Source organism: Anthonomus grandis, chromosome 1, assembly GCF_022605725.1.
Source record: "Anthonomus grandis grandis chromosome 1, icAntGran1.3, whole genome shotgun sequence".
In the NCBI taxonomy this organism is placed as follows: Eukaryota; Metazoa; Arthropoda; class Insecta; order Coleoptera; family Curculionidae; genus Anthonomus; species Anthonomus grandis.
In genome coordinates this window covers 54,014,967-54,037,576 of record NC_065546.1, presented here as the reverse complement: position 1 = coordinate 54,037,576, position 22,610 = coordinate 54,014,967, and the positions used below count along the sequence as shown (strand labels likewise).

At 32.6% G+C, this 22,610-nt stretch overlaps 2 protein-coding genes across 15 annotated transcripts in view; both read right to left on the bottom strand.

Annotated features, from left to right (window-relative positions):
• Window positions 1-22,610, bottom strand: part of LOC126744403 (glucose transporter type 1) — a 107,731-nt gene that overhangs the window by 30,535 nt on the left and 54,586 nt on the right. For 12 of the 14 annotated variants that reach the window (XM_050451809.1, XM_050451840.1, XM_050451899.1 and 9 more), the window contains 7 exons: window positions 16,574-16,698; window positions 16,203-16,510; window positions 15,073-15,231; window positions 10,732-10,944; window positions 9,260-9,484; window positions 9,051-9,190; window positions 3,723-3,752 (listed from right to left, as the gene is read on the bottom strand). In XM_050451809.1, coding sequence (XP_050307766.1) covers window positions 3,723-3,752; window positions 9,051-9,190; window positions 9,260-9,484; window positions 10,732-10,944; window positions 15,073-15,231; window positions 16,203-16,510; window positions 16,574-16,698 — 1,200 coding nt within the window. The remainder of the gene's footprint in view (window positions 1-3,722; window positions 3,753-9,050; window positions 9,191-9,259; window positions 9,485-10,731; window positions 10,945-15,072; window positions 15,232-16,202; window positions 16,511-16,573; window positions 16,699-22,610) is intronic. The other 2 variants (XM_050451826.1, XM_050451834.1) reach the window with 2 other exon arrangements.
• Window positions 6,348-8,580, bottom strand: LOC126744490 (putative nuclease HARBI1). Its single transcript, XM_050451928.1, has 2 exons — window positions 7,241-8,580; window positions 6,348-7,094 (listed from the first exon to the last, which is right to left on the bottom strand). Exons 1-2 carry the CDS (start codon window positions 7,446-7,448, stop codon window positions 6,940-6,942), a joined length of 363 nt encoding a protein of 120 aa, XP_050307885.1. The 5' UTR covers window positions 7,449-8,580; the 3' UTR covers window positions 6,348-6,939.

Sequence of the window (22,610 nt, the reverse complement as noted above, 5' to 3'; positions counted from 1 at the left end):
GCAAAGGCCCTAGTATAGATCCTTGCGAAACACTACAACTTATCCCATTACCGTCTGACGTAAAGTTTCAGAAAACTAAGATCTATTGGAAAGTTCTGCTTCTTGTTTGAAAAATAGTTTTCTGAAGCAGTACTGCATCCCCCGAGACGTCCACAAAATTTAAAATTGAAAAGAGAAGTTCCTGGTTTATCGTGTCAAACGCCTTACTGTAGTCTAGTAGAGCTGTACATTTTTTGCCATCCGTAGCATAAATTATATAATAATAATAATAATAATAATAATAATAATAATAAAACAAAATAAATTTATATAGCTCGAGAACAGAACAAAACAAAGATAAAAACAGAAATAATTAAAATAGTTTCGTTCGCGACCATTTCTCAAAATAAAATATATTAAATATTAACAAAAAAATAATAATAATAATAAAAATTGTACTTAAAAAACTTAAAATGTTAATACCATGTAAAAAATGTTATATCATCAGCTGTATTTAACAAATAGATGTAGACGAACCAAAACGAGACCGAAAGTCAGATTGACAAGCGTGCAGCATATTGAAAGTTCTGAAATTATTTATAGATATTTATAAATTTATTATTTTTGAAAGACTTGCAAGAGTACTTATCTTATGTAAATAAAAGTAGAAATATGGTTTTCTTTTAGAATAGGTAAGTATAATTCGTCATACGTGTAATTCCAACAGTCTCGAACTAATGATTCTAGAATACATGAATTAATTATAGTAGGGCGGGAATCACTGAAGAACATCACAGATACATTTCAAGATTCAGGAAATCGGGACCAGTTGCCATTAATTTTACGTCAAAAATCACCTTTTATATAACATCTATAGTATTTTAAAATAAACGAGTGTGACAATGTTAGTTTTTTTTTTAATTTAAATAAAACTGATTTACTTGTTGATCCCATGGTAAATTGTTTATAGAGAACTACAAAAAGTTTGTGTTTATAGTTTTAGGGTCATTAAAAGAAGGAAGTATAGAAGGTTTTTTTTTAAATATCAAAATCATATACAGGGTGGTCCGGTTTCGATGGCGGAAAATTAAATGGCCGACGGAGAACGAAAAAATAATAAGTTTGCTATTATAAATAATATTCGAAAAATGATTCGTTAAAAAATTACAGGGTGTCAAAATTCTAATTAAAAAAATCAATTTTTTTTTATTTTTCTTAAACCCCTTTAGATATTTTAATGAAATTTGGCACGTTTAGACAGTTAATCAAGACGCATCTTTTTGTGCAAAAATTATTAATTTTATTCACCAGTGGCGTGTGTGCGGGCCGATCTTCATACAATTTTAATTAAAAAAATGATGCGCCATTGGTTTTTTTTAAATTTCTTTTTTTTTATGAAATCCTTGTTTAATTTAAAATAAAAAACATCTCTTTACTTTTTGTCGTACGACACACTGTTTGCGAGTAAAAAAATAAATTTTTATAAATGCTGATTTTTTTTTATTAAATAAAAAATATGAAAATACTACGTCAAATTATTGCTTTGGTTAAATTATTAATTTTGCTATTGTTAACAGTGTTGTTAAAAGTATTGTGAAAAATGCGTTTTTCAAGTAATAAATACGCTGATATTCATTTCTGTTATGGATTTTGTGATGGAAATGCGGAAGCGGCAGTTCGTGAATATCGAAGACGGTATCCAAATAGAAGAATTCCAGATGCTCGCGTGTTCATTAGAATACATCAAAATTTTAGGAACTTTGGTCTACGTGGTAATAATGAACAATACCGAAACCAGAGAAATAATAATGAAAATCGTGTACTGCGCACTTTTGATAATAATCCAAGGCTGAGCTCTCGCAAGGCAGCTCAACAACTACAAATTCCTAAATCTCAAATATTGCGAACCTTACACGCTGACCACAGGCATGCATATCAACTACAGCCTGTTCACGGTTTACACCCTGGTGATGCTGAAAAGAGAGTAAGATTTTGTCACTGGCTTTTAAACTCAACAGAGGAAAATCCCGACTTTTTACACAAGATACTTTGGACGGATGAGTCTTGTTTTACAAGACGCGGAGTGATAAATTTTCATAACATTCATGTTTGGGCACAACAGAATCCTCATGCAATTCGGCCAAGATCGTTTCAAAATGAATTTTCCGTTAATGTTTGGTTGGGCGTTATTCGTGATAATGTTTGTGGTCCGCATTTCCTACCTCCAAGGCTAAACTCACAACTATATCTGGAGTTTTTAAATAATAGTCTGCCGGACTACATTGAGGATTTACCCATTAATTTGAGACATGAAAGTTGGATACAACTGGATGGAGCTCCCCCACATTTTGGAATAGGTGTAAGAAACTGGCTTAATAATAATTACCCTCGAAGGTGGATTGGCCGGCTAGGGAGGAATGATCTTAATGATCAAAATGGTATTGGACCAATACCCTGGCCACCCAGGTCACCGGATCTTAATCCACTAGATTTTTACGTTTGGGGAAACATTAAGGATAAAGTTTACGCTAATCCCATATTTAACAGAGAGGAATTAATCTTAAGAATTCAGGAAGCATGTAATGACATGCAAAATCAAAATTTTGTGGTACTGGCTGCAATAAACTCCTTAATAACTCGGTGTAGAAAATGTATTGAGGTCGGTGGGCTGCATTTTGAACAACTTCTTTAATTATTAATTGTTTTTATTTTGTTATTGTTTTTAAACGAATTAAATGTGTTATCTTATGTGTTTTTATAAATCAGCATTTTTACTCGCAAACGGTGTGTCGTACGACAAAAAGTAAAGAGATGTTTTTTATTTTAAATTAAACAAGGATTTCATAAAAAAAAGAAATTAAAAAAAAAACAGTGGCGCATCATTTTTTTTAATTAAAATTGTATGAAGATCGGCCCGCACACACGCCACTGGTAAATAAAATTAATAATTTTTGCACAAAAAGATGCGTCTTGATTAACTGTCTAAACGTGCCAAATTTCATTAAAATATCTAAAGGGGTTTAAGAAAAATAAAAAAAAATGATTTTTTTAATTAGAATTTTGACACCCTGTAATTTTTTAACGAATCATTTTTCGAATATTATTTATAATAGTAAACTTATTATTTTTTCGTTCTCCGTCGGTCATTTAATTTTCCGCCATCGAAACCGGACCACCCTGTATATTCCTCATATAATTTAAAGGTCTTTCCAACAAACGTCCCTAAATCTCAAAATAAACTTCTGGTTATAAAAAACGAGTATCACACTAGAAATAATTTAAAAGACTGCAAAATTCGTAGTGCAACAAATCTCATTAAACACCACAATAAACTTTTGATTATCAGAAAACCTTTGTTCCACTAATCCAGGATTCTTGAAAAAATAGTAAATAATTTTAAAAACTTTGTATAGTTTCTAGTGCAACAAACGTCCCTAAACCCAGTAATAAACTTGTGATTATAAAAAAACGTTTGTTGCATTATAAATTTAGGAAAACTCAAGCCTACTTATAACTCAAAAGTCCCCCGACATTCACTTAAATTCGGGCTAAATCTTTTTAATTAAACTTATGGCGTGACAGTAGCAAACATCGAAATGGCAGCGCCCGTCCGCCATTTTAGAATAAGAAACGCCTTTTTGTGCTGTATATTTACACATTTTAATTCTCTTAATATTAACAGCCCCGCATATAATCTAACTACTGCGGCATGCACCATCTAAAGCGGCAGTACCTATACTCACCCATACAACCTACTGTCTCGAAAACTAACCCTGGAACGATGAAAAGAAACAGAAATGTTAATTAAGCTAAGAAGCTTGGTTAATATGTTAAATCAGCTGTTTTATTAAGCTGTTGTTGGGAAGAACGTTTTCTTATCTCTGAGCCCACGAACTTAATAAATATACCTAGATCGCTAATGTATATGGCCACGATACCCAAAAATGACCACTGCCTGGTACCGCCATTTTTATAGTGGTTGTGTCCTTTTGATGTTGGTCACTCTGAACATTTTCAGTGTTGCCAACAAAAAATATATTAAATAACCGAAGCTAAGCATAAGGAGTATAAAAACGTGGCTCAAAGTATTCGTTGTAGAAAAAATCTGCCTTTTTCCTTGGCTACGAAAATTCAATTGAAAACATGTCATCGGTTAAATGAACAAAGCGGTTGTTGTGATAATATCTCTATAGGACTTATAAGTGATGTAGATATCAAATATTTGGCGAATTTTGACGAGCAACTTATTAATATTAAAGAGTTTTTTAAGTCCAGCAGGTATGAGATTAATAGTTTTAGATACGATCATAATAAGGTGCTTTTACTTGACGTTTCTGAAGATATACCAACGTTTTTTTCTATAAAAGATACCTATATTAAACAAAGTAATTCAAAAACAGTATATTTTTATGGTTTTATTTTTAAAACAATTAATTACAGTAATCATTACAATGCCTTTAAAATCGAAAGAACATCTCAATATAAGTTAATTGCCATCAATGATTTTTTTTCAAATATACCAACGATAATTCGAAATGAGAACCATTCAGTCTATGTACATATAAAAAAATATAAAAAGTAAATTTAAAAACATTCAGTTTCTTGTTGTAGTATGTAGTGATTTTTTTTATCATAATTCAAAAGAAGATTCTCTTAAAGTTTTATTTTTTGAAATATGTACTACATAATAATATTATTACCATTTTTTTGTAAGTATTTAGTAGGATTGTTTAAAAAAGCTACATGCATAGATGTGGTTGGTTTGGTTTTCTAAATAATCCTATTGTTACATTATAACGTGTTACGTAGGTACCTACATATTTGTTTTTATGTAGATACTTACCTATTTGTTTTTAGGAAATAAACTTGTTCACATTTTTATTTTCTATGAGTACCTACTTTATACTTTGTGATAAATATGTACCTATATTTAAAAAACATACACAGAATGCGTTTTTTTTTGTTTACTAGTAAATTGTTTTTGTAGTTAAAGTTTTGTAGTAGTAAACTGTTTTTGTTACAATTATTTAAATTAATATTTGTTCCTATATAATGTATGTAGGTTTTTGTTTTTGGATAATAAACATATGTTTGCGTAGAACCTGTTCTATTAATTTATTACCAGAATTTAACCGAAAAAAAATTAGGTAAATACATAGTAATTTATTGCAATACCTAAATCATAAAATATAAAACGGTTGAATTTTTAATACGTTATAGCAATTCTTACACTTATTTGAAATAATAATTGACAGTTTTATGTTATTTAGTGTTGTGGTAATTTATAGGGTTCTTTTGCTATTAAAATAAAACTACCAGAAAGTATGTGCCTTTTGGTATTTTTATTTTGATTCAAAAAGAACCCAATAAATACCACAGCACTAAATACTATAAAACTATTAATTTATTTCAACTGAGTGTAAATATTACTCATTTCAAATATTTAACCTATTTAAATCGAATAAAAAAATATTAATAACAAGCCATAAACATTTTAATTTAATACTATTTAATATTCATTTTAATTTGCTAGGCGGTTTAAAGCAATTCTTCACATCTTTAAGTTGAATTTATAACTCATTGTAGCTAGTCTTAAATATTTTAGGTTTGATGAAGCAATTCGTCAAAACGATATGTTCATAGATTTATTGTTAACAGTAGAATTACTTAAATTAAGAATATGACCATTTCAATACAAATTACCAAAATGGTTCAATGTAAGAAAAAATAAATTTGAATTAAATAATTAAATTTCATCGCTTTAAAGAAAAAAATATTCCTTGCAAGAATATGATATTCTCAAAGGAAATTTCAATATATTTTCACAATAAGTTATTTGTCGACTTAAACCAATTCTATAAACATCTTGAAATTGAAAATATAATATTCTTAAATTAAACTTTTATCTTCTTGCGGATATATAATCCTTAGATTTTCTCAAATAAAGTGTCTAATTCTCATTTTAAGTACCCTTTTTTTTCTGTGTAATAAAGTTGACGACGCTGACGTTTGACATGAGGCGGATTGCGTAGTTTTTGGCAATTTGTAAACGGCGCTTGAAAAATATCGTCTACAACAGGCTTCCTCCTTATTTAATACGTGGATAATGTATCACCATCTTTATTTAAACGTATTTGGTTCACTGTTTCTCAAAACCGAATTATTGTGAATTGTCTGTCTGTGTTTATAATATAGAATAATATATAGAGTTGTTTATTTTTATATAAACCCTTGCTAATTACAAACCCTCATAAAATTATCTATATTTTGATTTTTATAGATGGTTGTACCTATTAATGTAGAAACTCTGTACATAGAAGAAAAGTAAAAGTCGTAACAGTAAAAATAGAAAGAAAATAAGTGTTTTTAACTAAATTTGTTAAGTAAATACGAGCAAAAATTTAAATGAAGATCATCATTTTCATGGTATTAGTATAAAATATATGATGGTCCGTCCACATTTAGTTTGTGAACATCCAAATAGTTTAATTTTATTTATTTTTATAATATTTATTTGTTTTTCTCTCCAAATTAAAACTACCATTTCATTTTAATTTAATTTTCTCCTTTTATTATAACCAATTTAATTAATATTTTCTAAGTCTTAGCAACAACAAATCCGCGCGTGTACGATAACCTTTAAATTTCTAAATTCCTTTAGTGTGTGCTGAACGGAGACAAGAGAGAAGGCTAACAACTTCCTTGTTAGCACTTTTACGCATCGCCCATTGATTCCAGTGTCGTTATCTATAAAGATGTATGAAAAAATGTTCAATTAAATGTCTGCGTTGGTCAAAAGCATCACGGTCTTCTGGGTTTCTTCTTTCAATGACATCAGGAATATTTCCAAGCTCAATTAAATAATTAAGCTCTTCTGCATTTATATTTTCTGCTAGAGGTGGTTCATCTTCATTGTTTTCTTTTGCAACATTATGCAATATTCCAGTGGCCACTATTATGTCACTGGCTAATTCTGGCTTGTATCGCAACACCAAACAATCTTTCTATAGTATTGCGTGTCCTAATATGAGCCTCATTGTATAACTCCTCTGCACGGTTTGAGGGATTTAACAAGGGTACTAACAGGTAATTGCGGTTAGCATACCCACTATCACCTAAAATTATCAACCAATATATTATAAGTATGTATTACAACAATTCAAGTTGTACATAGAGTACTAGAAATGAAATTATAAAGTAATATTAACCAGTAATTTTAAATTTATATAATGGAAAGATGTTCTGTAACTGTTATACCTGCCTAGTAAAACAGAATCTTGGAATTCTTGTCCCTCAAATCTTGCACGTATCCTGCTATTATTGAAAACAGTTAAATCATGTGCCGAACCAGGCCATCTTGCCACAATATCTTGAATTTTTAGCTGTGAATCCCCAACAACCTGGGCGTTAATAGAAAAATATCCCTTTCTATTCCTGAATACCTCGGCATCATCTCCTCCTAAAATCATGATTTATTATCATTTCGAGACTATAAAGGTATTAAAATGGATGAAGTTTAATAAAAGGCACTCCTTACCAGGCGACTGAATTCTAATGTAAGTACCATCGACACAACCAATCGCCTTAGGAAACCTGGAAATATTATAATAGTCTGTTGAAATTCTTAACTTTTCATGATCATTTTGTGGCATTCTCATGTGATGTGGCCTTGTGAGGTAAATTGCTCTTGTAACCCTCCTGAAAATCCTTGAAACTTTTGTTTCATGACATCCAGTAAAATCTGATATTACCGTTTAATGGTTGCCACAAGAATACAATCGTAATGTTGCTAGCAACTGATTTATTGGTGTTAAACTATTGTTGCTACAAGAGAAATAAATTGAACACTTTGAAGCATTTCTGCGACAAATTTTTTTTCGCTAAACAACTTACAGGTTATTGTTGTACTCAATCTGATCTTTAATTTTACTTAGAAAGTTTAAAACAGTCTGTTTAGTTAAGCGAAATCGGCGAAAAAATGAAAAATTGCCCAGGCTGTCGAAATATTCACTTCTTTCATAATTTTGTCGGGGAAAACTTTTCTCGCATTTCTTGATTATCATCCACAAACAGTTCATCTTCTAAATCTATTTTATAAAAGTGATATGGGTAGACAGTAAACTAAAAGGACATGCGGTATGCCACAAAACCTTCCTCTTCCATGGATCTTGTAATCGAAAGCTTAAACGATTCTTTTCATACGGTGCATCACAAATTTTCGAACTAAGCGAGCTTAAACCCATAATCCAGATTAAGTATATACGGTGCATACGGGCGTTAATCTTACCGAATCACATATCGTGATTTACTTATCAAACCCGCAACCACTCTTAGTGCTAAACCCGAATTAGAAGACCCAAGAAGTCCAGAGCAGGCCTGCTGAAGCCGGATACAGACACCTTAAGGCTTAAGGATCTTTAAAGGCTGTTTTTTCGACCTTTCCACATTTACTTTTATTCACAAAAATACAGTCCGCTTTAAATCTCTCACTGAATTGGCTAAATAAAAATACAAGTAACAATTTTAATAAAAAAAAGAATTTTTTTTTTCTTACTAGAGCAACCATAAGATATCTTGAATTTTTAACTAAATTTAACATTCTATTTTGTATTTGTAAACATAACCTCTCAGAACTTTAATTGTCTTGTTTCCCTACAATTGGCATAACTGAACTTTGTCAGAGTGGCCAACATCGAAAAGACTCAACCACGCAAAATGGCGGCCCCCTAATAGTGGTCATTTACATTTCATTGAATTGGCAGTCCAGGTATATTTATTAAGTTCGTGTCTGAGCCACTGACATCGTGACATGACTTACACAACTAATGTTAAGTAATGTAGAAAATACACGATATTTCTAAGGAAACTTCCTAATTGTCATCGAGCAGTGATGTCACTGGCTGTAGCTTTGCAAATGCTACAAAACTTTTTAAATAAACAAATATTTGCGTTAGCTCTGCCGCTATGTCAGAAAACCACAATTTTCAAACAATGATTGATACATGAAAAGGTGATAGGCAATAGGCAATGTGCTGACTGATGTATTGCAAACACCAAAACCGCGTACTTACCTTCCGTTTCCGTGCCTGAACAAGGCCAGTATTTCTTCGAAGGTTTTGTTCTTGGTCTCTGGCACTTTCTTATACGTAAATATCCAAAATAAGGCTAGGAACACGCTAAATGGCAGGAACGTATAGTTTTCGAGGGCAGTCTAGGGAATAAAACATCATATATTTTTAAATATCTTAATAAAAGTAGAGAAATTCGTATATGTACATACCTTCATACTAGGGAAAACGATTCCCACCAAAAAGTTGGCCATCCAGTTGACCAGTACGGCAATGGACATGGCAGCGGGGCGGGGGCCTTGTGAAAACAATTCGGCAGTGATCATCCAGGGAATCGAGCCGGGGCCCATCGCGAAAAACTTGACGAAGAACAAAACGGAGACCACCGAGAGGTACGACATCCAGTCGATCATTTCCTGCACATAACCGAAAAACTCCTATCAGGGGCGTAGAAATTGTCCTTTCCGAGCAGGGGAGGAGGGACTATTTACTAACGGTGCCATGTTTAATGTTGGTTTATTTTATACACAGGGTGTTTAATTATGGGTGTACACTATCTATATCTCAAGAGCCCTTGACTTTAGCCAATTAGGGAAAAATCATAACAAGCAACGAAGAATTGTCCAAAAATATTTTAACTTTGCAAAGTGTATTCGTGTAAAGGCGCAACTGTGAAAATAACAATACAAATTGACCAAAATTACTAAATTAGTTACAGAAGATTTTTGAAAGTAATGACTTTGTGATGATCTAACAGCTGGTATATTCACGGATATCTACGGACGGAAATAATTTTTCTATCTAAATCATTCTAACTTAAAGTGTTTTGTTGGACATATTATAACAGGTTTACTGAGAATCATATTTGTATGTTGATGTATTCAATAACAGCATACTTAAACTAAAAAAAAGTTGATCTGTTAGTCTTTATCTAATTTAGTTCATGTAAAGTATTCAGAGGACAAAATGGGAGAAGGAACTAAATTAAAGCATACATAAACTTGAGGAACTAATTTAAAATTTGTATTTACAAATATTTACAAATATTTATGGACGATACCTCGTTGCCATTTTTGTTATGATTTTTTTCCTAATTGACTGAAGTCAAGGGTTCGTAAGATATAGATAGTGCACACCCTTAACTAAACAGCCTTTGTAAGTGAGTGGGGAAAATGGTGCTTAAGTCCTATAAATATGTTGTGCCCTAGCGTCATTTTTACAGCGTCACTCCTCCACCATGTCAGAAAGTTTAAAACAGAGACAGGGCGAAGCTAAGAAGCGAAATTAAAAGGGGGGTGAACTAATAATGGTGATTGGTTTTGACTGCTAAAAGTTGTATTAAAAATAATTAATTTGTTTTAATTGAAAATCTCATTTCTTGCCTGTTTCATGATAATTATGATACAACTTGCTCAGTCAAAAACCAAAAGACTTTTGAAAATTTAGGAGTTCCTTAAAAAACTCCTCTTTCAAAAATCCATCATAAGCAAGTGCCCAAGCGTGATTAAGGCAGCACAAATTAAAAACAAAAAAACAAATGAGCAGTAGCAACTAAAAATAATAATAATAATAATAAATCAACCCAACCGTGCCCCGCCTTCCACCATGAGGTGGGAAGGAAGAACCCTTCACTAACCCCCATCCAGCACCACCCAATCCCAGTAACTTTAACACTCCAACAGACCTTTATCAGGAAGGAAATGGTGATGAATATGGAGAATATAAACATTCCTCCCAATCCGTAAAGGAGGAGCGTCCTGCGGCCCATCCTGTCCATCAACGGTATCGAGATCAAAGTCATTATGACCATTATGCAACCGATACCGATGGTAGCGAATTTTGCGCTTTCCGGTGCCAGACCCGCCGTCTCGAAGAGGTTCGTTGAATAGTAGAAAACCTACGAAAATACCAGTTATTATTAATTTGCTATAAAGATTGTATAATTAACTGTACATTAACAAATCTAAAATCAAAATGGCGATCTAGTGCTTCATTCGGCAACACGTTTTTCTTGTAAAATAAATGTTGTCATAAACACATCCAGAAGAAGAAAAAGGACAAATAGTTGTTTGTTGAAATATTTTAAGAAAATTTGTACCATGCCTGATATAGGCAATACATGCAAGAAGACTGTAATTTTTTAGGGAGGCTTAAACCAAGAGCAATGAGATAACGGGTGGTTCAGAACGTTGTTCATTTTTTGACGCTTCGTATAAAATTTGGTACGGAGGCTAGAATCGTGCGCGCGTGCTCAATCAATAGCTTGGTTCAGGGAAATTTAGTCACCATGCAGCGCTATACGGGAGAGCAACGCTCGTTTTGTGTACGAGAGTATATCCATAGATGTAAATAGCTCCGCGCGGAGTTATTTACATCTGTTGTATTTCCGTAACAACAATTCGGCCACCATTGTGCGCCGTAGATATCCGGCACATTTTGATTTGCATGACATTAACCAGTGCCCAAGCCCACAGCTGATCGTAAAATGGGTACGTAAGTTTTAGGGATGATACAAAATATTAGGAACAGTTCTTTTGGAACAGTTCCAAACGAGTAACGGCTGTAACAGGTATTAATTTAAAATTTAAGAAAATACTAGTTCCACGATATCAACTGTTCCGGAGTAATAGAATATAACAGATTACAGACGGAACAGTGGGAATAGTAAAAGAGAGAGAACAGAATAGCGAAGGAAACTGCCTTTTGGCGTTCCTTTTTTATTCGACCTATGATACGATAATTCGACGAAACACGAAACTCAAAACGCTACTGGTGTGCTCAATGGTCGCTACTGGTGTGCAACAAACCCGCAGCAAAAACATCAAAGGCCTCTGCATAGCCCAAAGGTCACGGTTTGGGCTGCAATGTCGGGATCAGGACTAATCGGTTCCTATTTTGTCGAAGACGCTCGAGGCAACGCAATTACCGTAAATTCGCAGCGTTACATAGACATGCTTCAAACATTTTTTGCTCCCGCCCTTCAGGAGTTTGAGGGATACAATCAAAACACTTGGTTGCAGCAGGACGGTGCCACCTGCCACACCTCCAACCTGTCTTTGCCTGTCGTTCAGGCGCTTTTTCCCAATAAATTAATCTCCCGAAGAAGGGACATTCAGTGGCCCGCCCAGAGCCCGGACCTGACTCCCTGCGATTTTTTTTTGTGGGGATACCTTAAGAGTAAGGTGTACAGCAACCGACCCGCCACCCTGAATGATCTAAAGGCCAATATCTAGCAAGAAATTGAAGCGATAACTCTAGAAACTTGCCGACGCGTTATTGAAAATTTTAGGGCTCGGCTTGAGGAGTGCCAGGAAAGAAATGGGGCACATTTGGACAACGTAATTTTTAGGACATAAATTTCCCAAGTTTTCTGTAAATTTTAAAAATAAATTTGTTTGAAAAACGGGTTTTTTTATTTAATTTTATAAAATTAACAACCTTCTGGACCACCCAGTATTTGGATTCCACTGTGATCATTACAAAAAGGTAATTTATCAATATTGTGGTGACATCACTGAAATTAGGACTATGTTAGTGTCATCCAAGAGAGCCTTTCTCTTCTATTGTAATAATTGTCTAAATAATGTGAAGCAGTTTTTTTTGCATTATGGACCGTGTCAGCTGACTGGAAAATACCTTACACAAAAAAAACCACAAGTTTCAATGTTCTAATTCGTGAATCAGAGGATGCCGCTATTTCCAGCATGAAAAATAAGATCTCTAGCTTGCAACAAGTTGAATGTAATCTATCTAGTAAAAAATATGCGCTCCTCCTCTGCAGATGTTGATTTGTTTACTGAACTGCACGATCGACATAACACAGCCAACAATCTTTTCCTCTTTAATGTTCCTGAATCTTCCTTACAGATTTCCGATACCCGTATATCTAATTTTTTAATGGTTGTAGGTAAGTACAGATGCATAATATATTAAAAAACAATTATTCGAAACTAGTGTGAAATTTGACTTTGGTGACTTTTGCAAAGTTAATTTATTCGAGGACGAATTGTAGACAGACGCTGCCTCAAAAAGGTTCGTTGAATAGTAGAAAAACTTACAGAAATACCAGTTACTATTAATTTAATTCTATATTTACTATTAAAATTGTATAATAAAATGTACATTAACAAATATGAAACCATAATGGCGGCCTAGTGCTTCATTCGGCAACATGTTTTTCCATTGTAAAATAAATATTGTCATAAACACATCCAGAAGAAGAAAAAGGACAAATAGTTAAAAATACCGGGATTACTGAAATATTTTAGAAAAATTTCTACCATGTCTAATAATAGGCAATACATGAAATAAGAATGTTATTTTTAAGAAATCTAAAACCAAGAGCAATGAGATATTTAAATTCATTACAAAAAGTTCATTTGTCAATATTGTGGTGACATCACTGGACCAATTAAAAATTATGGCAAGAGAGCCTTTCTGTTCTATTATAAAAACTGTCTTAATAATGTGACGCATCCTGATTTATTATAGAACAGTTTTCTGTGTTCTAATATATCCTCCATACTCACTTTGCTGCATTCATATGTCTTACCATCATGACGATAAGGAAGTGTAAAACCTTTCAATTTGGGATTGCAATCTAGATACCTAAATTACATAAAAATTCTAGTTAATCCGTATACGTCTAAGAAATATCTCACTTTACTTCTGCTTTTTATGTACTTTTGCTTTCGTGACATTTTCTTTTTCTACTTCCATCACTTCCTTCCTTTACACTTATTTTCTTATCCATGACACAAAATTCAACTTAAACATAATAAAAAAAATAATTCAACATAATAAAAGAACACTTTTATTCCACTGGTCTTACAGGAGTTAAAAGTGTGTGGAATCACAACTCTACTTCCAAACAACAACTACTAGAATAGATAATGAACAGTGCAACAAAATACGCAGAACTTGTTTATTTGGATATATCCGATTTTGCTTCCAAACAAACATATGAACCTATAGAAATGATAACAAGGAACCAAAAATCAACAAAAAACGATTTTCGGTGGAAAGTGGATATATCCGGTTTTGCACCCGAACTCCTCAATGTTCTCAGTGCTAGGTGCTGTTTGCTGGAATTCGGTTCTTGGTATCATTGGTACGTATTTCCTATGATTAGTACGTAATTTTTATGTCCATACGTCCATAGCTATACAAATAACGTATTTAGTACGTACCTCTGGATACGTAGTTCGTATGTACGAACGATTAGTCACGTCTCGCGGACGTACATACATGTACATATAAATACTTAGAAAATTTTTTAGCTCCTATGGATTATACAAAAATAAAAAAAAAACATATAAATTGTTTTTAATACACAAAACTATATGCGAGGAAATTTTTTTTTTCAAATATACGTATTTTTAAATACTTTTAACTCTTATTTTTAATATTTCTGAATTCAATAGGTTAAACAGAAAAAAACCATTTGCATGCTTTTTTGCTTTAATAGAAAAAGTCAACGAATTCGGTATAAATGAGATAACAACAAACTGTCAAATCGATATTAGGACCTCTTTCCAAAGGACTAACATACCCTATAAATTTAATTAATTTATATGTTGATCTAGTCGAAAAGTAATTAGGTAAATGATTTTTAAAACATCTAAAAACTATCGATAATGGAGTATTTGGCGTAATAAAATATCAAAATTATCAAGATCGGTCGCAAACTCAAAAAAGTAACTCAGTGTTTTTGTTGCAAAAAAAGGAGTCGTGTAAACATAGTACGTACATATGACTTAAAATCTTGCGGAAAGTGGACGTCCTATATACGTCCACAGGACATAATACGTCTTTTGGGATACGTAGTCCATTTTGTGATTTAAAATTGCTATAAAAATTGATCTATGTTTTTAACCCTCGTTGATTCCAACTTCATAGAATAAGGCAAGCGTCCTCCATACACCCATGAAAAGACCAACGAAGATATACATACAATTTTGACTGTTTTAAAAGTACGGACTAAATAATTTGAAAATTTCATAATAAATTTAGGTAGGAGTCTTACCGCATTAATCCCGGACAACTGCTGGGAAAGTTGCATAACGATGCCTATAATTAAAGGTGCCCTTAGGGTCGGTGAGCAAATTAATTCGAGCATCGAAGTCGACGCCTCCGATTGTTGGGCTCGTTCTTCGGCTCGCATTTCTTCGATGTCTTCTTCTACCTGAAAACCATTTTGTTATTTAAAATTAAACTCACCCGAAGCTTTCACTCTTTCTCTCTATTTGTAACAAAACGAAAAAAGGCAAAGTTTTGATCTCAAAAGCTATATAACCAAATAAATTATAGGTAACACGTTTCGCTTAAAGAATTAGACCTAAAATATAAAATACACCTCACTGCAGGAAAAACTGCACTGAATGTATAAAAGACCATGACACATACATACTAGAATTCTATCTATTAACTACACGATAACACTGGGAGTAAAATGTCTACATACTTTATATTTAAGATTAAAATGTGATTTGTACTCTTTTAAAAATTATTTTGGAATAATTGTGTGGACATTTTTGATAAACTCCTTTTCAGTTGTTAAATCTTAACCATTATTGGATGATTAAAATTAAAAATTTCTTGTTTCCTTATCCTTTTAGTTATGTAATCAATGTGCATATTGTATCTTAAATTTCTATCAATATAGATTCCGAGGTATTTCGTGTATAAAACTGAAGAAATCTTGAGAATCACAAGTACAATTTTCCATCTTTGTACAAGTACATCACAATTTTTCTCTTTTGAAAATGCGTGTAAACTTTACAACAGAGAATCGATGACTATGTTTATAAACAAAACACCCCCTTTGCACAGGGGCAATGTTGAACTCAAACAAAGTTGTTGTTTTTAATTCTAGCCTTTCGATGTTCTAAGAATCTCCTCAATATTTGTTTCAAAAAATTACATTCATGACAGATGTTAATACACTTAATTTGCGAGTCAATTGGATCATTATACCTCGACAAAACTAAAGTCTACAACAGTCTACTCTCCACCCTTCAAGTCAGCTCTATCTAAACATAGATGTTACCTATAAGTTTTTGACTCCGAGACTTTGCGTTTTTTCATTTTATTATAAATTATATGAAGGTCTCTTTGATCATGGACGAATTCTTTCTCTCTTTCGCTCACTCATACCTGATTACTAGCTCTCAGTCTTCTCAGCGCCCTCCTGGACTCTTCCTCCCACTGTTTGGTGATGAGCAAATAGCGAGGACTCTCGGGACAAACGGGGAGCAGGATGAGTTGAAGGAGGGCCGGCAGTACCGCCAAGCCGAGTAAAAGGGGCCAACCCTCGTTGGTGCCCAAAATTTGCTCGATTCCGAGCACCTGGGAGAGTAACAGGCCGACGGTCACAGCGAGTTGGTTCACCGTGCCTAAACCGCCGCGCAGGTTTAACGGAGCTATTTCGGATACGTACATCGGCACCAGGGAAGTATTTAGCCCTGAAATGATCAACAGTTAAATAAAATACCTCTAATAAATGCTGAATATTTGAATCGACTTACCGCAATTAATGCCTATAATAAGGCGTCCACAAATGAGCATTTCGTAAGAGTTCGCCACTTTCGCGCACCACATCAACGATCCCCCCGTGATCCCTAGCACGTTATTCAGGAGCAACCCGCCCTTTCTGGAAAAAGAATCTTAATTGGCGTAAAGAAAAAATAATTGATAAAAGCGAGGACGGCCCTTTTATTTTCTGCCGGATATGTGCTAAAAGGGCACATGTGTGAGAGATATAAAAAAGTACTTTTGCACATCAGCTTTAATGTTCTATGACCTTTCAAGCTCTGCTTTGAATAACATTTTCTCTTTTAAAATTCATGTAGCGTACGTAATACAGACATTTTGCACATTTATTACAATAAACCTGGTACATTTCTATTTGCGTCTTGATAGCATCATTTGAATTCGTATTTAAACCAAAAAAAGGTATTTATACAGGCTATGGACTCTCACTGGAATAAATTCCCTAAAACGCAAAAGCAAGTTTACTAAGATTTTTCTCAAATCAAAACATGCTCTATTATCATAAAATCCAAAGTGTTTGTAGACAACACTTTCTACTAGATAAAACATTCAGCATTTAAAGAGTGACTAAATAGTGATTAAAAAGTACATAAATCTACAATTAATAAGTAAATAAAATACAAAAAGGAAAAGATTATAAAGCTAGCAATTTGAAATATTTTAGATACTAAATAATAGTTAAAAAAAAAACCAAAAGAACACGCTTTTATTGCTAATCGAACTAAAAAGTAGAAAATAATTTTTAATTACAATGAGTTTTTATTACAGTAGTAGAAGGTCGGACAATCAATTATAATTAATCACCTCAAATAAAAATCATAATAAAATTTAAATTATTAAAAGAATAATTTAAATCAAAGCGTGGCTTGCTTTTTACTTTGATTTGAATTATTCTTTATATTATGATTTTTATTTGAGGTAATTAACTATGATTGATTGTCCGACCTTCTACTACTGTAATAAAAACTCATTGTAATTAAAAATTATTTTCTATTTTTTAGTTCGATTAGGAACAAATATTCAATCAACGTTATTGTTGTATGAAGCAGATGGTGAAAATCGGAATCGTATGTAGGCCATCTTGCTTGGCAAAATTGACGGGGTGCTGACAGATATGACGTTGTTGACATTGACTGATAGAACATCGTTTGTCATTGTCATATCATTTCAGTTTGTTCTTCATAGATGCTGGAGGCCTGGGTTGGGATTGTTTTGAGGATGCTATTTTAAATTATTAACTGTTTTTCTTAAAAAGTTGTCTTTCATTATCGGACGTAATATTTGCAACAATTCCAGGTTTCTGGTAAGAAAATATGTTTTTATTTATTACTATTTATGTTTTTCTATTGTCATTTTTAGTCTTTAATAAAGTCAAATCTAGTTGGTTTTAATAAAGTTTCACCTTTCAAATATTTACTCCACGTCACTTCCACAATTAAAAGTATAGAGACTGAGAGAGCTGAGCACCCAGAATGGATCAGAATAAATGTTTTTGATAGAAGTTTTCTTTTTCAGAGTTTTTTGTTGATTTCATGCTGACATTTGTCTTTCAATTAAGTTTTTATTAATGTTATAAGATACCAACCAATATATATTATGTAAATGGTTTATGCTTATACTAAAATAAGTTGTTTTTATTTTCAAAGATTTAATTTTGTAGATAGATATATCGTTCCTTTAGATAATACTCTGTTATAGAATTTTTAACTAATTTTTAAAATCTGTTTAATTATTTTTAAGAAACAGAAACAAGTACATATTAAATAACGATAATTTATCCCGTATTGAATCTATGTTTGAGTTAGTAACATATAGGGATGTGAGCAAATTTTGCTGACACGGTCATATTGAAAATGACGGTCACGTCATTTATTTTTTATCAATTAAAATTAATCAATTAAAATCCTACTGTCGCAAAAATAAATGACGGTCATAAAAAATAAACGACCGTCGTTAAAGAAAATGACAGTCACAAAAAATAAATTACTGTCATAAAAATATCAGCTGATTTTCAATGTTTACTGCTTAAGACAAGCTGCAACCTGCTTATTACATTGCCTAGGCTGGCTCGCTTGATTCTTCTCGCGTAGTGATGAACAAAACCAGTACATATATTTTATTTATATATTTCAAGAAAGTTGTTGAAAGAAAATCTGCGAAATGTAATTTTTGTTCCCAAATGTTGTCAATTAAGGGAGGTTCTACTAATACGCTTACAAGGCATCTTAAAAGTAAGCATATACATGCATATAACGAAGAAAGTTCCAGAAGAGATGTATGTAAAATAAACAATGCCCGGTCTTCAACTCCAAGCCCTACTCCTACTGAGAAGACAACTTCAACAGTTTCGTATGAAATAAATGAAGGTCCATCAACATCAACAGCTACAATTACAAAAAACCCGTTAAGTGCAAATAAAAAAAAAGAGAATTCAAAAGTAACACAATATTTTTCCAAGCCAATTAGCACTAAAAAAACAAATGAATTTAACGAGTTGTTAGTGAGAACAATTGTGAAAGATTATCTGCCGTTTCAAATAGTGGAAAGTCAAAATTTTAAAAAATTCATAACAGCATTGAATCCAAGTCACCAGATGCCTTCAAGAAAAACTGTATAAAAAAAGAAGAAGTATTTTATAACATTAAATCATCCAACGCTATTTGTTTGACCACAGATAGCTGGACATCGGTGGCAAATGAAAATTATGTTTCGGTAACAGCTCATGGAATAAATGAGGATCATGAAAATGTAACATTTCTGTTAGAATGCTACAATTATTCTGATAGTCATACAGCAGACAATTTGGCAAGTGAGCTTCAAACAATAGCTCGGAAATGGGAAATTTTTGAAAAAATTGAAGCAGTTACTACTGACAATGCTGCCAATATAGTTGCCGCCATAAGACAGACACCATGGAGACACGTACCCTGTTTCACTCACACACTAAATTTGATGGTTCAAACTGCAATGGAAGAAATAAAGGAAATCCAAACCAAAGTGAAGAAGATAGTAGAATTTTTCAAAAGAAATTCAAAGGCAACTGCTCTCCTAAAATCAATGCAGGAACAAATGGGAAAGTCAGTATTAAATCTCAAACAGAATGTAATTACCAGATGGAACTCAACATATGATATGTTTAAGAGGATTTTGGAGACTAGAGAATCTTTAATTTCAACAATTGCCATTAACTATCCAACCTTAGCAAATTTGAACAACGAAGAGTACACTGTTTTGGAGAAGTGTTGTGACCTTTTGGGTGTCTTCAAAGATGTCACAGAAGAGATTAGTAGTGAAAAGAAGGTTACAGCATCCAAAATAATTTTGCTCAATTCCGGTCTAAAAAAGTATTGTGCAAACTATTTAAACAGTAATCCAGATTTACCAGAATTAGTTCGTCGTTTAAAATGTAAAAAAACGTTAAACCTGTTTTGAGGCTACAAAAGAGAATAAAAGAATAAAGCGTTATATTACAAACTTGCCCAAAGAAACGGAAGATAAAAATACAAATATAGAACTCAATGAAACTTGTGCCGAGGAACCTAAACCATCATCTAAAATATGGGAAGATTTCGATTAAAAAGTATCAAAACTGGTTGGTGGTAGCAATCCAAAAGTTTCCAGTCTCATTGAAGTTGAAAAATATATCCAGGAACCACTTTTATTAAGAACCGCAGACCCACTCATATGGCGGAAAGAACGCAAATCTGTTTATCCACGTCTCTACGACCTAGCCATGAGAAAACTGTGCGTTGTTGGGACATCCGTTCCAAGTGAAAGAGTATTCTCTAAAACTGGGCAAATCATTACTGATCGACGAAACTGACTAAAAGGTGAAAAAGTAAATCAAATTGTTTTTTTAAACGTAAATTTATGAATCCATTTTTATGTTATTTTCATTTTCTTTAGTATTATGTAGTTACTTTCATTTTCGTATTTTATTACATTAATGTTAATTTATTATATTATTATTAAGAATAAAACATTTATTTTTTACATTTATGCTATAGGTATAAGGAATTACATAGCGTTTCTTCCAAATTATTATATTTCTTTCTATTATTATTTCTATTTCTTTATTATTTATAAATATCTAATATTTTTTGATACAAATAAAAATTATTTTGAACAAATTAAAAGTATTGTGTTTTTTTGGTTTAACATTATAATACTTTATATTTTACTGTCAGTACAATAAAATTGTACGGCACGTACACCGTACATTAAAGTGAATCGTACATTTTGTACGACACGCACACGTATTTCCCATCTTTATTCTCGCGATCGGCGCGTCAATTCAGTTGTTCGGCCGCATTAGTAGCTTTACAATAAGAGCTATTTTATATTTTCAAAGTTTTTTCCTGTGCCTATTTATTTTTTGTTGTGTTTTGTTTTTTAAACATCAAGAAAATGGGTAAGTATTGTATTGTACATACTAAAAGTATTGTACATAAATACTTTAATACTCTAAATAAGCCAGGACAAAAATTGAAATGTTAAATGTTAATTGAAATGAACGAGTGTAAATTTTGTAAAAAACAGGTTGCACACCATGCACCATGATGTGTCGGTGGCTGAATCAGCAGAACAGCAAGCAGAGTTAGAAGAGGTAAGGAATAGGCATCGGGGCCTTCGGCATCTAAAGTCCAGAGAATGGGTAGTCGTAGTCAATGTAGCTCAATTAGTACCCTAAGCACTATAAGCAGTTTTATTGACAACATTAAACCCGACGATTAAGATGAAATTTGGTTGATGCTAGCAAAGGCAATTTATGCTACAGGTCTGCTAAAGTCCTGGGCGTTCAATGCGATGCATGGACAAACATAAGGAATGAGAGCATAATTAATTTTGTTATAACCACACCCCAACCTGTTTTTTACAAATCATTGTCTACTGAAGAAAGTAGACATACAGGTGAGTACATGGCAGATCAAATAGAAATGGTATACAATGAGGGAAATTATCAAAATAATCGGCTTTTGCTCAGACAATGCCGCTAATATGAAGAAATCTTGGGATTTGCTACAAAGTAGATATCCAGACAAACCAATTTCATTTTACGGTTACGCAGCACGTACACTTAATTTATTGGTTACTGATATAATGAAATTAAAGACCACAGAAACTCTTCTTAATGCCTCGAAATCCATAATAAAGGCAATAAAAAATAAATCGGTTTTAACTTCTGCATTTAAAAGAATTTTAAAGGAAAAGCAAAAAGGTGAATCCTGCACCCTTAAACTTCCAGTAGCAACAAGATGGGCTTCCATAGTTACAAGTTTTGAGAGGCTACAAAAAAACAAAAGCACTCTTCAAGCAATGGCAATCACAGAAGAGTATCAGACATTGCTTGAAAAAAGGAATAAACATGATATTCTTGATGATATATTCTGGACGAAAATCGAACATTTTTAACTTTATTACCACCAATAAAGAAATGGATTTTGCGTTTGGAGTCAGACAAGTGCAACATTAGTGAAGTAGCTGTTGCATTTTATGAAATTGCTATTGTTTTTGAAAACCAATTGTTTACCTCGCCCTTATTGAAGCTGGAGGAAAAAAAATAACAGAAAGTCTACTTGAAAGGCAACAGATGTGCCTTAGAGAAATACACTTTGCTGCAAACATTTTGGATCCTCGATATAAAGGTAATTTTTTTTGATACTTAAACAAAACTCAATACCTAAAAAAAAATGAATAAACTTAACGTAACTTAACTTTAATATGTAGTTAAGTATACTTTTATACTTATAATTAAATTATAAGTTAATAATTTTTTTTTGTTTTTTAGGAAAGCAACTATCACAAAAGGAAATTGTAGGTTGGTTAACTTACATCCATTCTGTTGCCATGTACTTAGATTATGTTGATGATAGCAAAGTACTTGAAAATTTAGCCGCCTATAGGAGCAGCGAAGGTTTTTGGGGATTAAAATTTGTGCAGGATTGTGAAAAAAATGTTTTACCTTTGATATACTGGAAATGCCACTTCGACATGTGGCAGAAGCTGTACTTG

Coding starts and splice junctions, on each gene's coding strand:
- LOC126744490 (XM_050451928.1), bottom strand. CDS start 7,448: ATGATTTTAGGAGGAGATGATGCCGAGGTATTCAGGAATAGAAAGGGA. Junction 7,095..7,240: donor CCAAGATTCTGTTTTACTAG/GCAGGTATAACA, acceptor TGATAATTTTAG/GTGATAGTGGGTATGCTAAC.